This window comes from Siphateles boraxobius, unplaced genomic scaffold (assembly GCF_051911475.1).
Source record: "Siphateles boraxobius isolate OS27281-9 unplaced genomic scaffold, OSU_SipBor_1 22, whole genome shotgun sequence".
Taxonomy (NCBI): Eukaryota; Metazoa; Chordata; class Actinopteri; order Cypriniformes; family Leuciscidae; genus Siphateles; species Siphateles boraxobius.
This window is the reverse complement of record NW_027508833.1, coordinates 33,834,112-33,852,864: the sequence shown is the minus strand read 5'-3', so window position 1 is coordinate 33,852,864 and position 18,753 is coordinate 33,834,112. Positions and strand designations below refer to the sequence as shown.

The 18,753-nt window shown below is 37.2% G+C and overlaps 1 protein-coding gene across 2 annotated transcripts in view; it reads left to right on the top strand.

Moving 5' to 3' along the window:
- The window catches only part of ush2a (Usher syndrome 2A (autosomal recessive, mild)), a 238,385-nt gene that overhangs the window by 163,973 nt on the left and 55,659 nt on the right, over window positions 1–18,753 (top strand). For both annotated transcript variants that reach the window (XM_077239789.1, XM_077239790.1), the window contains exons 46-51: window positions 965–1,167; window positions 3,098–3,210; window positions 7,062–7,260; window positions 8,804–8,972; window positions 9,124–9,345; window positions 17,799–18,022. In XM_077239789.1, the coding sequence (XP_077095904.1) occupies window positions 965–1,167; window positions 3,098–3,210; window positions 7,062–7,260; window positions 8,804–8,972; window positions 9,124–9,345; window positions 17,799–18,022 (1,130 nt within the window). The remainder of the gene's footprint in view (window positions 1–964; window positions 1,168–3,097; window positions 3,211–7,061; window positions 7,261–8,803; window positions 8,973–9,123; window positions 9,346–17,798; window positions 18,023–18,753) is intronic.

Here is an 18,753-nt window from a genome sequence, read left to right as displayed (position 1 = left end):
ACCGTACTGAGCCTTATCACGCAGTGGAAAAGCGCCATAAATAGTGTACCTTTAAATTTTAATAATGTAAAAAAAGAAATTTACTATATTTTTGATTAAATAAATGTAGTCTTGTTTTTACTTTAAGCTGGGATAGAATAAATTATTTTAACATTAGAAAAAGGTAACACTTTACAATGAGGTCTCATTTGTTAACATTAGTTAATGCATTAATTAACATGAAATAACAATGAGCAATACAGTGGTTTCACTATTTATTAATCTTTGTTAATGTTAGTTCAAAAAATACAGTCGTTCATTTGTTTTTGTTCTAAATGTTAAAATTAACATTAAATATGATTAATAAAAGCTGTAAAAGTATTGTTCATTCTTAGTACATATGATGCGTTTTCATATTTTCAATTTTTAGCTGTTTGTGCATGTATAAGATCTGCAAAGTTACAAAGCTCCAAGTCTCCCACAAAAAGACTGAAAAAGACTGAACACTTGTAAAATGTTACCAAAAAAAATTAAAACAACAGATCAGCTTTAAGAAAATCCCTGTCTTTTTTATCCTTTTCTCTCTGTCTCTCTCATGCTCCTTTTCTAAGGCAGAAAGAAAAGTGCAGCCCAAAGCCATTTCAGAGACTATTAAGGGTAGAATATGCTGTGTGTTGATGCTAGCACTTGCACGGTTTTAGTCTGAAAAAAAGAGAAAAGAATGAAAAACTGCTTTTCCTCCGGGTCTTTTTCTGTAGATATTGTTGGTGTCATTGTATTACTCTTTTGGACACTACTGCAGACTGCATGAAGACCTCAAGCTTTCCCCAAGCAGCGTCTTGTGTTTGGGCAGAGGTTAAAGAGACAAATCTTGAGCTTTTCAAAAGCACTGGGGTTATGTCATTATCACTGTATGTTTTCATGAGGGCTACAGTCCGCTGAGCTCTTCTGGGTGATTTACTTTGTCTTTCTCTCTGTGTTGCAGAACCCGAGGGGGTCTTTCCTCCAGAGGTGGTGACCCTAAATAGCACAGCAGTGAGGGTCCTATGGGCAGCTCCTCTTGTTCCAAACGGAGCAGTCACACTGTACTCTGTCTATTTGGATGGCCGCCTCTATGAGTCCACGAGCAATGGATCCGGATCACTGGAAGTGGGAGGACTCTTGCCGTTCACTGTACACAGTATTCAGGTCTGGCCTTCTGTATCTAAACGCACAATTACATCGTTTTGGTAACACTTTACTATGAGGTTTCATCTGTTAACATTTATTAACTACATTAGTTAACGTGAACTTATAATGAACTGCACTTCTACAGAATTTATTAATCTTTATTACAAGGTTTGTATTTGTATCTGTAACATGAACAAACAACGAACAGCTGTATTTTTATTAACAATTTATAAAAAGATTAAGAAATACAGTAACAAATGTATTGCTCATGGTTAGTTCATGTTAATTAATACATTAACTAATGTTAACAAATGAAACCCTATTGTAAAGTGTTTCCATTGTTTTTTTGTTTATTTACTGTATATTATACATTGGGGTCTGAGACTACATTGAAAATCTAGGATCTGAAGGTTTTATGAGTTAACAATGGGTAAAAAAAAAAAAAAATGAAGTCCCACGTTGTTGAGGATATTCAACCCGAGCCATCAAACTGACATCATCAGAGGAGGAATGGTATTCCAGAGTGGAAGCAAATTTTCAGAGTTTGATTAAAGATAACCACGACAAACAATTTTTTCACGACAAAAAAGACTAGTAATGTGTGATGAAAAAGTAAATAGGGTAAAAAAAGATGTATATTTCATGACGACTTTAAAGCTGCAGTAGGTAACTTTTGTAAACAAATATTTGTTAAAACTGTCATTATGTCCTGACAGTAGAATATGAGACAGATAATCTGTGAAAAAATCAAGCTCCTCTGGCTCCTCCCTGTGGTCCTATTGCCATTTGCAGAAATACACCACTCCCGGTCAGAAACAACCAATCAGAGCCAGGAGGAAGGTCTTAGCAGTGTCAATCACGCTCGTGTACGCGCTGATCACCCCTCTCTTGCACAGCGCGAGCCCGTACCGTCGTTCGTGACTCTCCTGTTCGAACTCGTTCATCCAAATGAACGAATCTTTTTTTCGAGTCATTTTGTTCATTCAACGAACGAAATGACTCGAAAAAAGATTTGTTCATTTTGATGAACGAGTTCGAACAGGATCACGAACGTGCATCACAGAACAGAGCAAGGCGAGCATTTGTGCTTATAAAATTTAAAGTTTTTTATTTATTTTTGAAATTACCGATCGTTTTGCTAGATAAGACCCTTATTCATCGTCTGGTATCGTTTAAAGCCCTTTGAAGCTGCACTGAAACTGTCATTTGGTCCTTGAAACGTTTGTGTCCTATTGAAGTCCATTAAATGGAGAAAAAGCCTGTAATGTTTTAATCAAAAACCCTAATTTCTTTTCGACTGAAGAAAGAAAGACATGGACATCTTGGATGACATGGGGGTGAGTAAATTATCAGCAAAAATTTTTTTAAAAGTGAACTAATCCTTTAACGTTATCTTACTAGCTATTTATAACTTATAGAAAGAGTGCAACGTTATAAAGTTACATGTATTGCAAAATACATAATGATTTGAGGACCAAGTTTGTAGTCAAAGTATGGGCAGGCCATAGTCAATGTAAAGCATATTGTTGATGTTTCGTCCCTATTAGTGAATGTTCCATAACTGTTTATAATCCGCCGTCATCGGTGGTCCTGTTTACTAGCCTGCGCGTTCACGGCAGGCTCCGCTGTGGGGGAGGAGCTGTGGAGGGAGGGCTGTAGCGCAGCAGAGAGCAAGGGGGTTGGACCTGTAAGTTGTGCTTGTTAAAATTTTCAGGCTAAGTCAACATTTTCTCAAAACTCCCTACTGCAGCTTTAAATAAAGAGAGAAAAGTGGTTGCATAAAATAAGGATTTTAAATTTTGAATTAATATTTATGTTTCTGCAATTCCTAATTAAATTTGTGTTCATTTTCAATTTAATTTTTTTTTAGTGGTCTCAGGTTGTTTAGATTCCTTTTCACGTTTTTTTATTTAACCTGTACAGTTGGACTGCTATACTCTGTGTTTAGGTGGAGGTGTGTACCGTTTACGCGTGTGTGAAGAGTAACAGCACTCAGGTGACCACAGTGGAGGACACACCTGCCCAAATCAGCAAACCTCAGATTCAGGTGCTCAGCTCTAGGTGAGTCAGTCAAGCAGACACAGAAGGGCTTTTCATACTTGAAATAGTTAAAGGGGTGTTATAATGCCCTTTTCACAAGATGTAAAATAAGTCTTTGTTATCCCCATAGTGTGTATGTGAAGTTTTAGCTCAAAATACCCCACAGATATTTTTATATAGCATGTTAAAATTGTCACTTTTTGAGGGTGAGCAAAAACGCACTGTTTTTGTGTCTGTCCCTTTAAATGCAAATTAGGTCCTGCTCCCAGCACAGGGGGCGGAGCTTCAATTACCTCACACAGACATGCACTGAAAATTTCAAAAGCTTTTAGCCTTTTATGTTCAAACCGGAGTCAGACAATGATGGAGAGACTCAAGAAGTAACAATATGTAGAATGCAACTGGACATTTCTGAATATTTAGTTGATGAATTTAGGTCGCTTATGTGTAGTTATCTTCTAGTCATTCATTAGCATATTCTGTCATGATAATCTACTGTGTAAATCGCGTTCCCTGGGGCAGGGTTTATGTAAATGTTAGGGTTTATGATGTCAGTAACCCGGGAGGAAGCTTGTGTAGTCCCTATCAGCCGTTTGTTGTAGTCCTTAAAAAGCAATTTCTTTATAACAAAATATCTCCCTTTGCTTCACGTTTAACACTGCTCGTAATTTTTCAGGGTTTACAATTAATCCAGGGTATTCAAAACGTTTTACACTATACAGTCCTAAACCCTGTATTAACATCCTTATTTACGTATTTTCCGTGTTAGTGTCACTGATTGGAATATATTTTTACATGTAGCATTGGGCATCCTTATAATATATATTGCTGACTGTAAAGTGGACTTTGCAGATTGTTCCCAATGGCCTCGTTTTTTGTCACCATTTGACATTTGTCCCCTCAAATGCTGAAACCTTTGTTTATACAAAATGTATACAACAATTATTTTATTTTATTTCCACTGGAAAATAAAGTAGGAGATATACTTTTCACCTGTCACTGTTGTCTTACACTGCATGTTCTGAGATGAAGTGTATCTTCAACAGCTTGAAAACGGTTACATCCAGTGAAGACCTGGTACACTGTACACAATTTAAGAAAATCTTACAGTGTACAGTGAAGGGAAAAGGGCTCTGTGTGCCATAGTAAGCCATAATTCACACATTTTCTACCGTACTGTCTCCCTCGCTCATGTCATATCACCAGTGTGTTGTACTTCTCTCCCAATAGAATACTAACTACTGATCGATTGGCCCGACATGGCTGGCTGTGGCCTACACATGCCCCAAACAGTTCATTTATTTGCCACGCTAGATTTGCTCGAGTGGAATTTAATCAATAGCTAATTCATTAATTCTTTCTCTGGTGCTTCGTGGGGGCTGGGCACAGGAATCGGTTGCTGGCTTAAGCCTTGATTGAAATATGACAAGTGCTGCAACCGATGGCTTACCCGCTGCCGCTGCCCAATGTGAATTCCAGTTATTTCTCTCCATGAGGGATTAACGGTGGACAGCACTGACACCCTTTGTAATATAATACTAATGCATTTGTTATAGCAAAGCTGTTTCCCCATCCCCCAACCCTCCAAAAGGAAAGTAATCATGAATAATATTTTGTGTTGTAAAGGCACACAGTAATCGCCAAACGATTCTCTGGCTGTACTTTAAAAAAGGAATCCTTGTCACATTTCATGAATTCCTAATCAGATACTAAGGTCTGTCAGCTTTAAGTCGTCCGGGGCCTTCATTATCAATTAGCTTCCTCATCAGGAAGAGGGCAGAGGAGAGGAGAGAGACCCTCGCAAAGCGTGATTATGTCATTCTCCACGTCTTACATATGTGACAGGAGATTTGCAGAACACAAAAGAGATGGGCAAAAAGCAAAGGAAGGCAAATCACAGAGCGGTATGGATATTATCATGTGTGGGGAGAAGATGAAAAAGATGATGAAAACAAAAGCACATTTCCATAAGGTTATGGCTACAGTTAAGAAAGAAAAAAGGCTTGTTTAATGGCTTTTTTGTTTTTCCTCCCTGTCTTCTCTTCCTGATAGCATAGCTTTCTGCAATGTTTCTTAAAGCAGCAAGCTGCCCCGCCAGATGTGAATTAATTTTTTAATGTTTTGTTTTGTGTTTTGTTTCTGTGTTGTTTTGATTTCTTGTCTTGTTTTATTTATTTACTTACTAAGGCTGGTAAGAGTTGCTTACAGTATGCCACAGCAGGTTTCCCAGTGTGTGACAGTTAAAACAGTTAAAATATGACCTAAAGTACCTTAAAATACAGGGTAATGTACAGTGTTGGGGAAAGTTACTTTTTAAGGTAATGCATCGAAATATCTGCTCCCTAAAAAAGGAACTAATTACTTTTTATGGAAAGTAATGCATTACTTTACTATTTTCATCACTTTTCTCATCTGGCCTGGGCTTGCGTGTTTGTTTTTTAACAACAAAAAACATTAACAAATAAGCCTCAGACTGGAGGAAATGTAAATTCACGCCTGTACAGTAGAGGGCACAACTCAAACAAACCTTTAGCTGTGCTGCCATTCTGGATCGCTGAAGATATTTCAGCAATAATAAAAATGAAGCAGAAATGTGATGTTTATCTAAAATCCTTTTTTCTTATTCGTATGGTTGAGTTGGATCATCAAAGGTCAGCAACAATTTGGTTAATAAAGGTTATTAAAATGGTTAATAAAGTGAGATTTATTAATTGGTTAATAAAGTGAGATTAAAAACAAAGTATATTTGTGTAATTTAACATTTAATTATTCCAAGTTTGCGTACATTTTTCTGAGTTTGCATTTTACAGTTTCGATTCATTTGGAGGAATACCCAATCAGTTTTTGTGCAAGTGAGATGAGTAAATGCATGTTCACATTAAGTCTAAAACTAAAATAACCATCATATTTACACAGCGCACACAACACCTCTGTCATAACAGATCATGTGTATAGGACCCAAATATACCGGTAAATTTGTTCCGGCAATTTACCAGTAAGGGAAGTTTGCATTACCTGTAAATTGTGTGAACAGCACATTTTTGAATTTACCTGTAAAGTCGTTTTGGCAATTTTATGGTAATTTACCGGGATTGCTGTGTGAAAAAGGGGCCAATGTTCCTAAATGTTGCCGTTACTACTAAATATTACAAAATGTTTAAATAGTGGTACCATGTAATTCTTATATTAAAGTATTAATTAATTTTTTTAAATTAATAACTTATATTGGGGTGGTGATGGCGCAGTGGATAAGACACATGCCTTTGGTGTGAGAGACCCGGGTTCGAATCCACTGTGAGACACCAATGTGTCCCTGAGCAAGACACTTAACCCCTAGTTGCTCCAGAGGCGTGCGACCTCTGACATATATAGCAATTGTAAGTAGCTTTGGATAAAAGCGTCAGCTAAATGAATAAATGTAAATGTAAATGTAAATATTATCTTAATATCGTAAAAATCTAATAACATTTTAATGACATAGTACCTGTCTCAATATTTTATCCAGTATCTCAAACCAAGCAGTAGTGAACAAAAATTGTGCTTTTCTGTGGAAATCCAGCTTCTGCATGATGAGTGGAGAGGAAAATCAATACAAGAAGTACATCAGAAAGAGAAAAGATGACACACATCATAACTCATACTGCTCTGCACAATCTATTTGGCTGTAGTAAGTTGTAGAAAGTGCTATATAATGAGGCGATTATCACCATTTTTTCTATTATATTACATGCTTCTTCCCCTTGACAATGACAGAATAAAAACAAAGTATGAGCTAAAACCAGACTGTTTAACTTTGACAATATACACCAAGTGGTGAGCAATATTTGTGAAGGTGTGTTATCAGTGCTGTGTCTGTATACTGTGTGTTTTAGATCAGTTAAACTAGAATGGCTGTCACCTGGTCAGCCCAATGGCATTCTGGGAGGATATGACGTTTGGCGAAGGACTCTGCAGTGGTGTGAGGAGCTGAAATCCCAGCAAGTGTTTCCTTCCCAGACTCGCTGCTCGTACCTGGAGTGCCCTGCAGAAACAGACTTCTGCGGCAAGACCTGTTATAAACCCGAGACACAGGTAACTACAGAGAAACCTCATTTAAAATGTTACACTTAGACCATTAGTTTAGCTCGTAAACTATTCCATGAAGAAACGGTGACTTATGTATCAGTTTGAGTGGCTGGTATTTATCTATGAAGTACAGTCCCTGTGATTGTTTTCAGTAAACAGATTAACTTGTCTTCTGCAATTGCTGCCATCCTGGTGTTATTGAAATACAGCCAACTTGGCAAGCAAACACAGGCTATACGTCTCCACCAGCTTAAATCAGACAGTAATACACTAGAGACAAGCTCACAAAGAGAACACAACTCAGATAAGGACAAGAGCTCTCAAAGCTGTAAAGCAGTATAGTAGAAAAATGAGTTTTACAGAGGCAACATTATGCACTAGTGATCATGTGTTAATGGAGCTCGTCTTGAATTCAGCATTATCTAAAGTTTAAAATATTGTGAAAGGTGTTTTGTTTGATTCTTTATTAGTGCCACTAGGAAATATCATCTATGGTATAATTAGGAATGTCAATTTAATGTGTTGTTTTAATTGTAAAAGTTTTATCTAAAAAAAGACTCAATAGACGATTCTCCTATTGTCAAGGAAAATTTAAGCTGCACTAGCAATTGTCAACCATTTAAGACCCCTTTTTGTCCAACACTATTTCCCCCCCAGCAAATATTGATATATACAATTAATTTGATTGAATAAAATGTTTAGATGGCATAAAATTAAATTACTCCCATCTATGTGGTAAATGCATGTTATTAATCTTATTGTGGAAGATTCATGCATGTTTTTTTTTCTTTTATTCATATCTTCACATCTCAATTTTTTGGGTGAAATGACAGACTTCTCCAATCATTTAGTCCATTTAAAGTTCTATTAGTCAATTTTCTTTTTCTTTTTTTCAGTTGACTGTCACATTCTGCCTTCATCCAATCAACATCCAATGGATTTTCCTTTTCGATAATAGGCCACATATCATTTGGATTATTTGGACTTTAATCGCTTGACAATCCTTGTAAATTTACTTTACCCTGTCTAAAATTGTGTTTTGATGGCAATTATGTACTGTATGGCCAAGCTTTATTTTGTACTGTCTTCACACATAGTGGTTAATTCTCAGGAGTTTGATAAACCGGGTTCAAGTAGGTTCAAAAGTTCAGACCTCTCAAAGGCACAGCAGAGGAGGTATTTACTGTATGCCATTTTTCTACTGGAAGCTGGGCCAGAAGGTAAGGACAATGTCAGTGGCTCAGGGCAATACAGATTTTTCAGACGCCACAAGAGTATCATCTCAGCGCTGTAGAGAATCTATCCTGTCCTGATTTCTCGCCAAAGTAGGCAGTGGAGTCCGGCTAAATATAGCCCACCGCTGTGGAGGAAAGAGTTGGGCTGGATTTCTACCTGCACTCACATGTGCCTCTGCGGGCCCTCAGGGCTAAAGCATTGCCACCTCTTTACTTCCTAATTGCCTTGAGGAGTGCAAAACTTTTGCGGATGATGTATTTGAATTGCATATATTTTTGCAAACTTTATCTGTGTATGTGTTTTATTGTTGCAGGTGTGCTGTGCAGGGGCCGTTCACAGCCTAAATCAGTCCCATCAGTGTTGTGAAGAGCGCTATGTTCCAGCTTCAAAGGATTCTGGGAGTGTGTGTTGTGGAGGTCAGTTTGTCCAGCCTCTGTCTCAATACCAGTGCTGTGGAGGATATTACATACTGGTCCCACCAGGTATGTACTGCATTTAGCCTTAACACAGTCAAATGTGAATTCAAGTTAGGTTGCACAAAAAAATATCTATCTCAATAGAGCTTATTGTCTGAGCATTACTTTTTTTTTTTTTTTACAGCAAATAGTTGATTGTTCTATATATGTTTTGTAGGAGAGGTCTGTTGTCCGGACTCTGTAGAACAGCGTGTATCTGTCGGTCTCGGGGACTCGTGCTGTGGTGGGAGTCCTTTCGGCTCTGGAGCTGGACAGATTTGCTGTGGGGGCCGTCTTTATGATGGCTTCAGCTCCCAGTGCTGTGGAGGACAGCTAGTCCCTAGAGAGGCGGTGTGCTGTGGGGATGCCGACCAAGGAAGGCCCCATAAACATGTATCAGGTGAGCGTTCAGAAACATGCTTGCAGAACAATGTTGAATTATAATAAAGCTGTGCTGTACTGTACATAACTGTTCAAATGTTTGGGGTCAATGAGATCCCTAATGTTCACCAAGGCTGCAGTCCGTAGGTTTTCCTCTTTGTCGCCATCTCTGTTCGAAATCTGCAATTGAAGTTATTTGCGAAATTATCAACTTTACGTGGGCTGTGCCACACGTTCTGGCAACTAAGGGAAGTTTTGTTCTGACCAACTAAGTGAAAAAAAGCATTGCAGTCAACCGCGCTGATTAAATCTAACGATCGCTTATCATATTACGTCAAACTGTGCAAATTATACTTTGTTCTCAAGTTGTTCATGTTAACAAAATCAGCATTGTGTGACTACATTTAATGCCCTTTCAATATTGATCCTTGTATTCACATGGGCCCAAAACAATAATATTGTAAAATATTATTATTACAATTTACTTAATATCATTTAAAATGTGATTTATTCATGTGACAGCAAAGCTACATTTTCAGCAGCTATTACTCCAGTTGTCAGTGTCACATGATCCTTCAAAAAACATTCTAATATGCTTATTTAGTACATAATAAAGAGTATGTACGCGGTGCGGAGTGAACGTAATTTGTCATAACCCCTGGAAGTAAATACTATTGATAGCACAGTTTAATTAGCATTTTTGCATAGCCCCGATTACACTTATCATAGAATGACCCATTTATCATAGCTGCTTGTTATTTTTTGGAATGCCTTTATTTCGAGTCTTAAATCCTATCCTGATTCAAAACAGAAAATTTGGTACTAACTTTAAATGGGGCAAAGCACGTATGGCCACTTCTTTGCAGCTAAGTTTAGCCCTCACTCCTTAGTGACTTTCTAATGACACTGTGGAGGAGTGTCAGAGGAGCTGAACCCTCTTGGGGTCACCCAGCCTCCCCCGCAGTGCCCCACTAAAGTGGGCACCTGGGCACAGATGGGCTGGATGGGCACTGGCCCTGGTGTCAGCCATCTTTGTCAGGCTGGATGATGGAGCTGAGTCTATCTAAACACCAACCAGAGCTGTGCCAAGCCCACAGCAGGCTCCCAGGATGCAACAGAACTAATGGCCACTATGAGGTCAGTGGCACCAGTGTATTTATCAAACACAAACAGTCTATAAGTTGTTCAGTGGCTTCGGTATCATCCTGGGATTGGGTCCAGTAAACATTTTCAAGCTTTGGTTAATCACCCTGTCCTTGATATACAGTTTTTCAAAGCTAAATTTTTTTTTTTTTTTTTTTTTAATCACTTCACTAATTTTACTACATATTTCAGAGTTATTTCAGAAGCTAGCAGAAACATTTTTCTCTAGATTAAATCACTGAACACCACATCGCTCGCTCACATTACCTTGATATTCTCTTCCTTCCTTCATCTTACTGAAATAAGGCAGATGAAGAAGTCATCGCTCATTAAAGAGAGCATCCTGGGGAGAGCATATGTTATGATGGATAGTACCGTTAGGATAACTAAAGGCCATTTGCCTGGTAGCCACACCGCTGGTTCATGATGCTGGGGGCTCACGCCGCGAGCTCCATGCTGGCTCCTGACTCTGTCAGCCTGCTCTATTATTGAATGAGCTACTTAACCTTGATAAAGACACCCCAACTCCCTCAAGGTTCTGTCTCCTTTACCAGCGGTGAGTGTCTCTGCAAATATAAGCTAATGGACAGATAACACGGCATATGTCATAAGCTGATATCTTCTTATATTGGCAGAGAAGGATGCAATGTGAGTCAGAACTGCAATGTGCTGTAGACAAACATGTATTTGGTAAAAGCTTTGGGTGTTTAATTAGCTTTATTAGGGATATAGAGTAGCTGCATATTTTGCTTATTTTTGATGTTGATGATATGTGAGACCAGGTGTTACAGGGGTTTTACCACAGTGAAGGGGTGTTTTTATATTCAACTTGAACCATGATGAAATCACTGTAATGCATGGCCTCGCCAGTCTGATTTTTCTTATAATACCAGCAACAGAAACATAAGATATGCTTATGTTTGTAAGTTATTGTTTGTATTATTATTATTAATAATAATGATAATAATAATAACTATAGGCAGTTCTTCCATCAAAAAAATTTATATACACTATTGTTCAAAATTTGGGTGGAAAATAAAAGAGCTGGATCTATACACAAGCAGTTTCCTTTTTAATCAGAATAAACTCAGGAACACACTTCTTAGGCTATGCAGGAAACAAAAACACAGGAAACAGAATAACCACTTTTTTTTAAGATGAGATCTTACAAAGAATGAAATACAGGGCTATAAATACAGAGGTAAACTCTAGTGACCAAACAAGATAATTAACATGACACAGGTATAACACATGAGGGCAAATCAAAAACCATGGCAACTGATCAACTAACACAGGAAACTGAACTGGGAACAGTGCAAATAAAAAAAAAAAGTCAAACTCAAGCAAAGCACAAACGCAGATCAAACATGACATTGGGAAATTAATACTTTTATTCAGCAAGGATGCATTAAAGTGATCAAAAGTGATAGTAAAATCATTTAGAATATTTAGAATATTCCAAATAAATCATGTTCTTTTGAACTTTTTATTAATCAAAGAATCCTAAAAATTGTATCACAAAATTTTATTATTATTCTCACAATAATTTTGGGCAACAACATTGATAATAATCATTTATGTTTCTTGAGCATCAAATCAGAATATTAGAAGGATCATGTGACACTGAAGACTGGAGAATTGATTACATTACAAGACTTGACAAGACTAAATTACATTAGAAAATATATTAAAACAGAAAAGTTATTTTTTTATTGTATTTCTGAACTCTGTTGTGCAGAAATGCAGCCAGTGACATAGTGTTTAAGCTGCACGTGCTCCTCCAGATTGTGGAAATAGAATCACAGGCAGTTTTCTGAGGATGTCCCACTGAGATCCAGCTGATGGCCGATGGAAATGTGATTACCAGGTCCCTAAAGTGCGATCTGTCACACATTACACTCTACCCTGTCAGGACTCGCAGCGCTCCGGCGCAGTGGAGATGGAATTGTTAGAGACAGCCATCAGCTGTTTGAAAAGCTGCCTGTGAACCAATCCCTGAACCAGTCTCAAAACAACTGCTATTAGTCAAATCACAAAAGAAAATTAACATTGTCACCTTTTGGGCACAGTGTATAAATCACTAAAGAAACAATCGATTGATCAATAAGTCAAATAATAAATCAATTTAGACCAGCATTATTTGCTACACAAAGTCTCTAGTAGTTGGAATGATTACATAGTTTTGTTTGACAATAAACACTTTTTAGACCAAATTTCATAGCATCATAGATATGATTTATGTTGAAAATAAAAATAATTCAATAATAATTAAATAAAATAATAACTAAAATCAAAATGATTAAATACTCTTATGCTCATTTACTGAAAAACTGTTGGAATACAGCCATTGTTGCCATTAAGATTCTGTGTGTTTAATGAGATAACTAAAACACTAGAAACAAAGAAACAAAATGTTCTATTTTGTAAAATATAAATGTAAAATTCTATTTTCACTAAAAAGAGTGGTAATTATTTTGGTATATAGTGGTATAAAAACCTTTAAATACATTTTAAAAAAATCTGTGAACATTTTTAGTAATGAAGCAACCAAATCATTGAATCGGAGTTTTGAATCTATTCATTGAAACATACCGTTTGAACTGATTCTAGCAAATTAATTTACCAACTCTAACACAGTTTTTTCACAAGTTTAATAACATGTAATGTTATTATAATGTAAATAAGTGGTTATTAGAAAATATAATGACCAAATAAAAAGCACATCACAATCATCAGAATATTAACAATGTTGCTTAATTATAACCTGGCATATAACCCAGATTTCAAACTAGTTACAGAAACAATGACATTTGTTTGAAGGGGAACTATGGAACATTTCATCATTCTCCATGACAAGTTACAAGAGCCTTTAAACTGTCCAAATCTAATCCTTTCTTCTGAATTTTTCCATTTGAGACATGGGAAACAGTTTAGACAATAGCCTTGAGTAATACAGGGTATTACTGTGCATGTCCCGCTGTCCTGTTTAAAGTTTAGATTTGGATTACAGGGTTCTTTGCATCTGGAGGCTTGGTGTCATACAGAGAGATCTTTTAATATCTGCTTATGTACAGAGCTCTGCTTAAAAGCACAGTGCCTGAATCACATTCAAGGTTAAATCTGAATATTTTACACCATTTAAGTGTTAAAAGCTTTAGAGCTGTGTATGTGTGAGAGAGAGAGAGAGATCATAAGAGTGGGTGTGGAAATGGCTGTGACGATGTCAAAAAAGTGCAATAATTAAATATGTTCTCAAGGACACAATGACCATTTGCGAGTGGAAATGATCCCGGTGGCTGAATGCGCCAGTGTCTGCGTTGTATTTGTTACTGCACGAGCGCTTCATCATGGCTCATATCATATGTCCTCATATTGTTCTGCCAAAGCTGTCTTGCAAATGACAAGACATGAATGCCAGAGAGGGAATTATTCCAAACACACACGCATGGATCTTTTTTTGCTGAGACAGATTGGAGATCATACAGATGAAGACCATTTTCTTTCAACAGTTATGATGATAGCTTTTCTTACCTTACAATCTAATAATCTCAGTTAATAGGCTTGAGCAATTAAAGCATTTTGCATGGCTCAACTACTAATCACAAAGTACAGATTCCTAATGCTTTGCACGTATTGAATGGGACTAGTAGTGTCGGACCACTGATGGTGACGCTTCTGATGTTTTAGAGTTGTTTTAATAACAGAGTTAGTGGTATCGTAGTTTTATACATTAAAATTAGGTCATTTTTTAGTTGAATTGCAATACATTCTTTCAGAATTTTAAAATCTTGTTTAATGTGAATTTATACTAAAAAGCATTGGTTTGGAAAATCCAGACAGAGATTCTTGTTTTAATGTGCAAATGCTTATGTGCACTTTAACATATATGTATAAATTAACATTAACAAAGATGAATTAATGCTGTAAAAAAAATAATTTGTAAGCTCATGTTAACTAATGCATTGTTGCAGTAAGGAATTTCTGAGAAACGTTGAAAGTGGACCGGACCCTTGTAGCCAATCAGCAGTAGGGGGCGTGTCCACTCATAATGGGGGAGGAGAGAGAATGAGCAAGAGGGAGATTTGAATAAAGAAAGATGGCTGAGACATTACAAAAGAAGAAAAGGTCAGAGGAAAATCACTGGAAAAAGAAGGCTTATGATCAGGCAAGAGCTTTAGGGCTCAGTTTAATATTAGAAAAGCTTTCCATCTTTTTCCTGGAGAGACCCAAGCGGGAAGGCCTGAAAACAGATGCCAAGGTTACGTTGTTTCTGCTCCATACGTGAGAAACATTGGTTTTAATCATTTATTTATTCTAGGTGTTCCTGAGGGAGAGGTGAAAGAACAGCACATTAAACTGACTTTCTTCGTTTCATCCATTGGCCGCAGTTGCATGTGACAGAAAGTGCTTGGGCAGCAGTAATATTTTCACTGCTCTTTGGGGGAACTGAAAGGAGGATCAAAAGGGGGAAATTTAAGCTTGAACATAACACTTTAAATGCTTATGTCCGAAACACAACAAATGGTACTTTTAAATATCACTGGGTTGTTGTTGTTTTTTTGAGGACCTCATCCTGACCCTAAGCCAAAACCTATATATAACTACTACTGTTTGAATAAAAGGAAAAACAGTTCACAGAGAATGCATTATTACATCCCACTGCGTTGCTTTTCCATAGTTTTCCCTATTTAAACATGCACTATATTGACGTGTTTGACTGTTGTACTCACATCTTTTGCATGACACAGCGTTCTAAACATGAGACTTTTGATGCAGACACAATTGTGTTTATGGCCCCTAATACTTTTTTACACACATTTTACAAAGTTGTATATGCTGACAGTTAAATGTGTAATAAGCAATTTCTGAGAAACATTGTTGATATTTGAAATCAACCCAAACACACCCCTCTCTTGAAGCTTCGCCCCCAAAATGCACGAACACGCAATGCAAGAGTGCATGTCCCTTTATCATAGCTGAAGTGAAGCAAAATAATGCTTCACTGAAATATAAAGCTAAGATGATGAACGAACGACAAGGATGAACAAAAAAGGAATATACAGTACAAGATTATATACTGTACAAACAAGAGTTTGTTGTGAGTCGCCAAAAAGCACACCAGCTCCAGACAAACAATGACGCTCAAAACTGTCCTGTTAATGTAGCTAACATTACATCAACAATTTCATCATTACATCACCCGACCGTTTGGTAGCTTTGACACATTTACTTTTTCTGTGTCTCCAGTGGCTAAAGTCAATTTTATTTAACCAAGATAAATACAGTACATAATAATGTACCATGCAACATGCAACTAATAAATGAGTTCACATGCAAATGATAATTTGAAAGAAAAAAGTAAAAAATCACAGTTTCTGAAATATATCTATTTTTCGAAGATTGTAATGTCCAATATTCAAAGCACTATAAAGTACTTTTGCTCTCAGAGCATGACTTTGAATGTGCTCTTCCATTTACAAAACAGAAAAGGTGCTTTTGTTTGTACAAAGTTTTAGTTTTTGTGTCCAAAGTCTTGCGTAAGCCACAGCACACATTTTTATCAGTTGCTCATTGCATGCTAAATATTTACTTATCATTAAGTGATTGAACCTTAATTCACACAGCCTAAGCACCTTATGCTCGCCTGCGTTCACTCGCACTCTAATGAATGTATGCAAATCCATCATAAATCTGAAGATTAGCTAAATCATTTTGCGGTGCTTGAAAAAACAAAGTGTGAGCTAAAAGGGTGCTCATGTTTTTTGCGCCAGGCCTACACCAGATTTAGCAGGGGCAGTGGTGTTCCCTCCTGTTCCTTTTCGTGGCACGACAAAGATGGAGATGACGGAAAATGAATTGTTTTAGCTGACAGGTCAAGGTTAAGTGCGTAGAACAAAATAGAGGGACATCCCCAGCCAAGAGGTCAGGGTGTCAAAGTTCACTGCTCTTTAAATGAAATATCATGAAAAATGGAGCGCTGCAGGGATGGGACGTGATGGCTGAGCTATTTTGGAAAAATTGTTGAGCTGTTTATTTGCAAGTCATTGGAGCTGAAGTAATGCACCCTGGGAATTGCCACCAAATGCAGCTCTGCAACATCTGCTGTCCCTAAGTGAGTTAGAGCACGTCAGACATCTTTATGTCACTGCAGAGATGTGATGGATGCGGCCCCTAGAAAACGTTGCATAAAAATCTGCTGCGCCGTTTTGGCCGTTAAGTGAAATTACTATTTAAATTAATGGCGCTGTCACAGTTTATCTGTGCAAAGAATGAACGCTGATTAGGGTATTAAACAATTAGCAATTTATCATACTGGGGGTTGATGGTAATTATAGTAGTGATGGTTTACCCAAGGAAATAAACCAGGAGTCACTTCCTGTTAGAAGAATATTAAACTACTTTTTGGAAAATTCTATTCATTCTTCCCTCTGCCATGTTACTTACTGCTAATCATACTGCATAAAAAGAATGTTTGTTCAAACTGTTTCACCATCTTGGTCCTTATTCCAGTAGATGCTCTGAAAATACTACTTTATACACATTAATGCAAGTCTTTCTCAAAATTAATGTTGAGTAAACTACCGTTCAAAAGTTTAGGGTCTCGAATGCTCACCAAGGCTGCATTGATTTGATGAAAAATACAGTAAAAACATATGTTTGTGATATCACAGAAACAGAAAGTTCAAAAGAACAGCATTTATTTGAAATAGAAATAGTTTGTAACTAAAATGTCTTCACTTCCCGTCCTTGCTGAATAAACATATTACTTTTTTTAAACAAATGAAACATACTCACCCTAAACTTTTGACCGGCAGTGTAATGCAGTAAGTATTTTCACAGCTGTGCAGGGCCGGTGCGTGTATGTCGAGTCAGGCCTCTGAGAACACTGTGATGCTTTTAGAGGTAATAGGAGAGGATGCAGATGTGGATGCTGAGCACTGATGGCTGATGGGAGGAGACAGTGGCCACGTTGCCAGGTGAAGCTGATTCCCCATGCAGCAATGCCGTCTGCATCTTTTACATGTCAGCTGCACATGCAGCTCTTATGTCGCCTGGAATCGTCCAATGAGCTGTAATGGCCACATGTTGGATGCTATATTCGTGGTTCAAAAAAATCAGCTGACTGCAGTCATGTTTAGTCAATGTACAGTGTGAAATGTCAGATTATGAATACCCAGGATTAATTGTTAACCCCAGGAAAATTATGAGCAGTGTGAAACAAGACGCAAGATAACCCAGGATTTTAATAAACAAGGGCCAACTATTTCAAGTGTGAAAAGCCCTGATTTGTATCAACATCTTTCATGTATATACATTTGTTTTACATAGGATCTAGCTGCTGTGGAGAGCACTACATCAACACATCCACTTCCTGGTGCTGTACAGATCCCAGCGGCGAGTCTAAAGTCCACGTGGTGGAGAACAGGACAGCGTCGTTGAAGTGCTGCTGGTCAGAAGTGATTGATCAGGAGGAGGAGTGTTGTAATGGAGTGGGCTTCAATCCGCTCACATCTGTGTGTGCTGACAGAGCCCCGGCCAGCATCCTCATCCCGGTAATTAACACTTTCACTCAGAGTGACATATTCACTGTATGTTGTTTCAGCAATAGTTCTTCAGGATGAAGACTTAGTGGAGACTTTGCCCTCAAGCTGTTCTGTAGTGTCAAGCCAGTTTCTCAAACTCAGATTAAGGCAATGCTTTGCCAAAATTTGCCAAAACAGATTATGGAGAGACCTTTGACTAAATGTCTGGTCCATACTGCAGCTAAAGAACCGCCCACTTAGACCATTTTGATTGAGAAACTGTTCTCTGTTCAAATCATTGATGTCACTATAATAGAGTGAGATTGAAAATATATTCAAATAAGCCCTTGTGAAAAGGAAGAACTCTTCAGCATGTTTTATTTTTATTTTTATGGAAGCTAAGTTTCTTATGGATGCTTAAGTGTGTGAATATGAATATGCTTAAGTGTGAACTGAATGTAATGTTTCGGACACTTAATTGTATGTTAATTGTAATTGAATGAAAATGTATTGTAGTTTAAATTTATATGTAATGCAGTTAGTTGAACTTTGGAGTGCTTTTTTGATCCACTTAAGTACATCTTTATATGCAATTTCATAATTCTGCTGTCTTTTAAACATGGTTCTGAATTGCTTAATGTACTGACAAGCATTTGTAAAATATACTTTAATAATATCAAATAAAATGTATATATATATATATATATGCATGCATTTTAATATATTCAGAATTACACATTCTAATGATGTAGTTACAATTT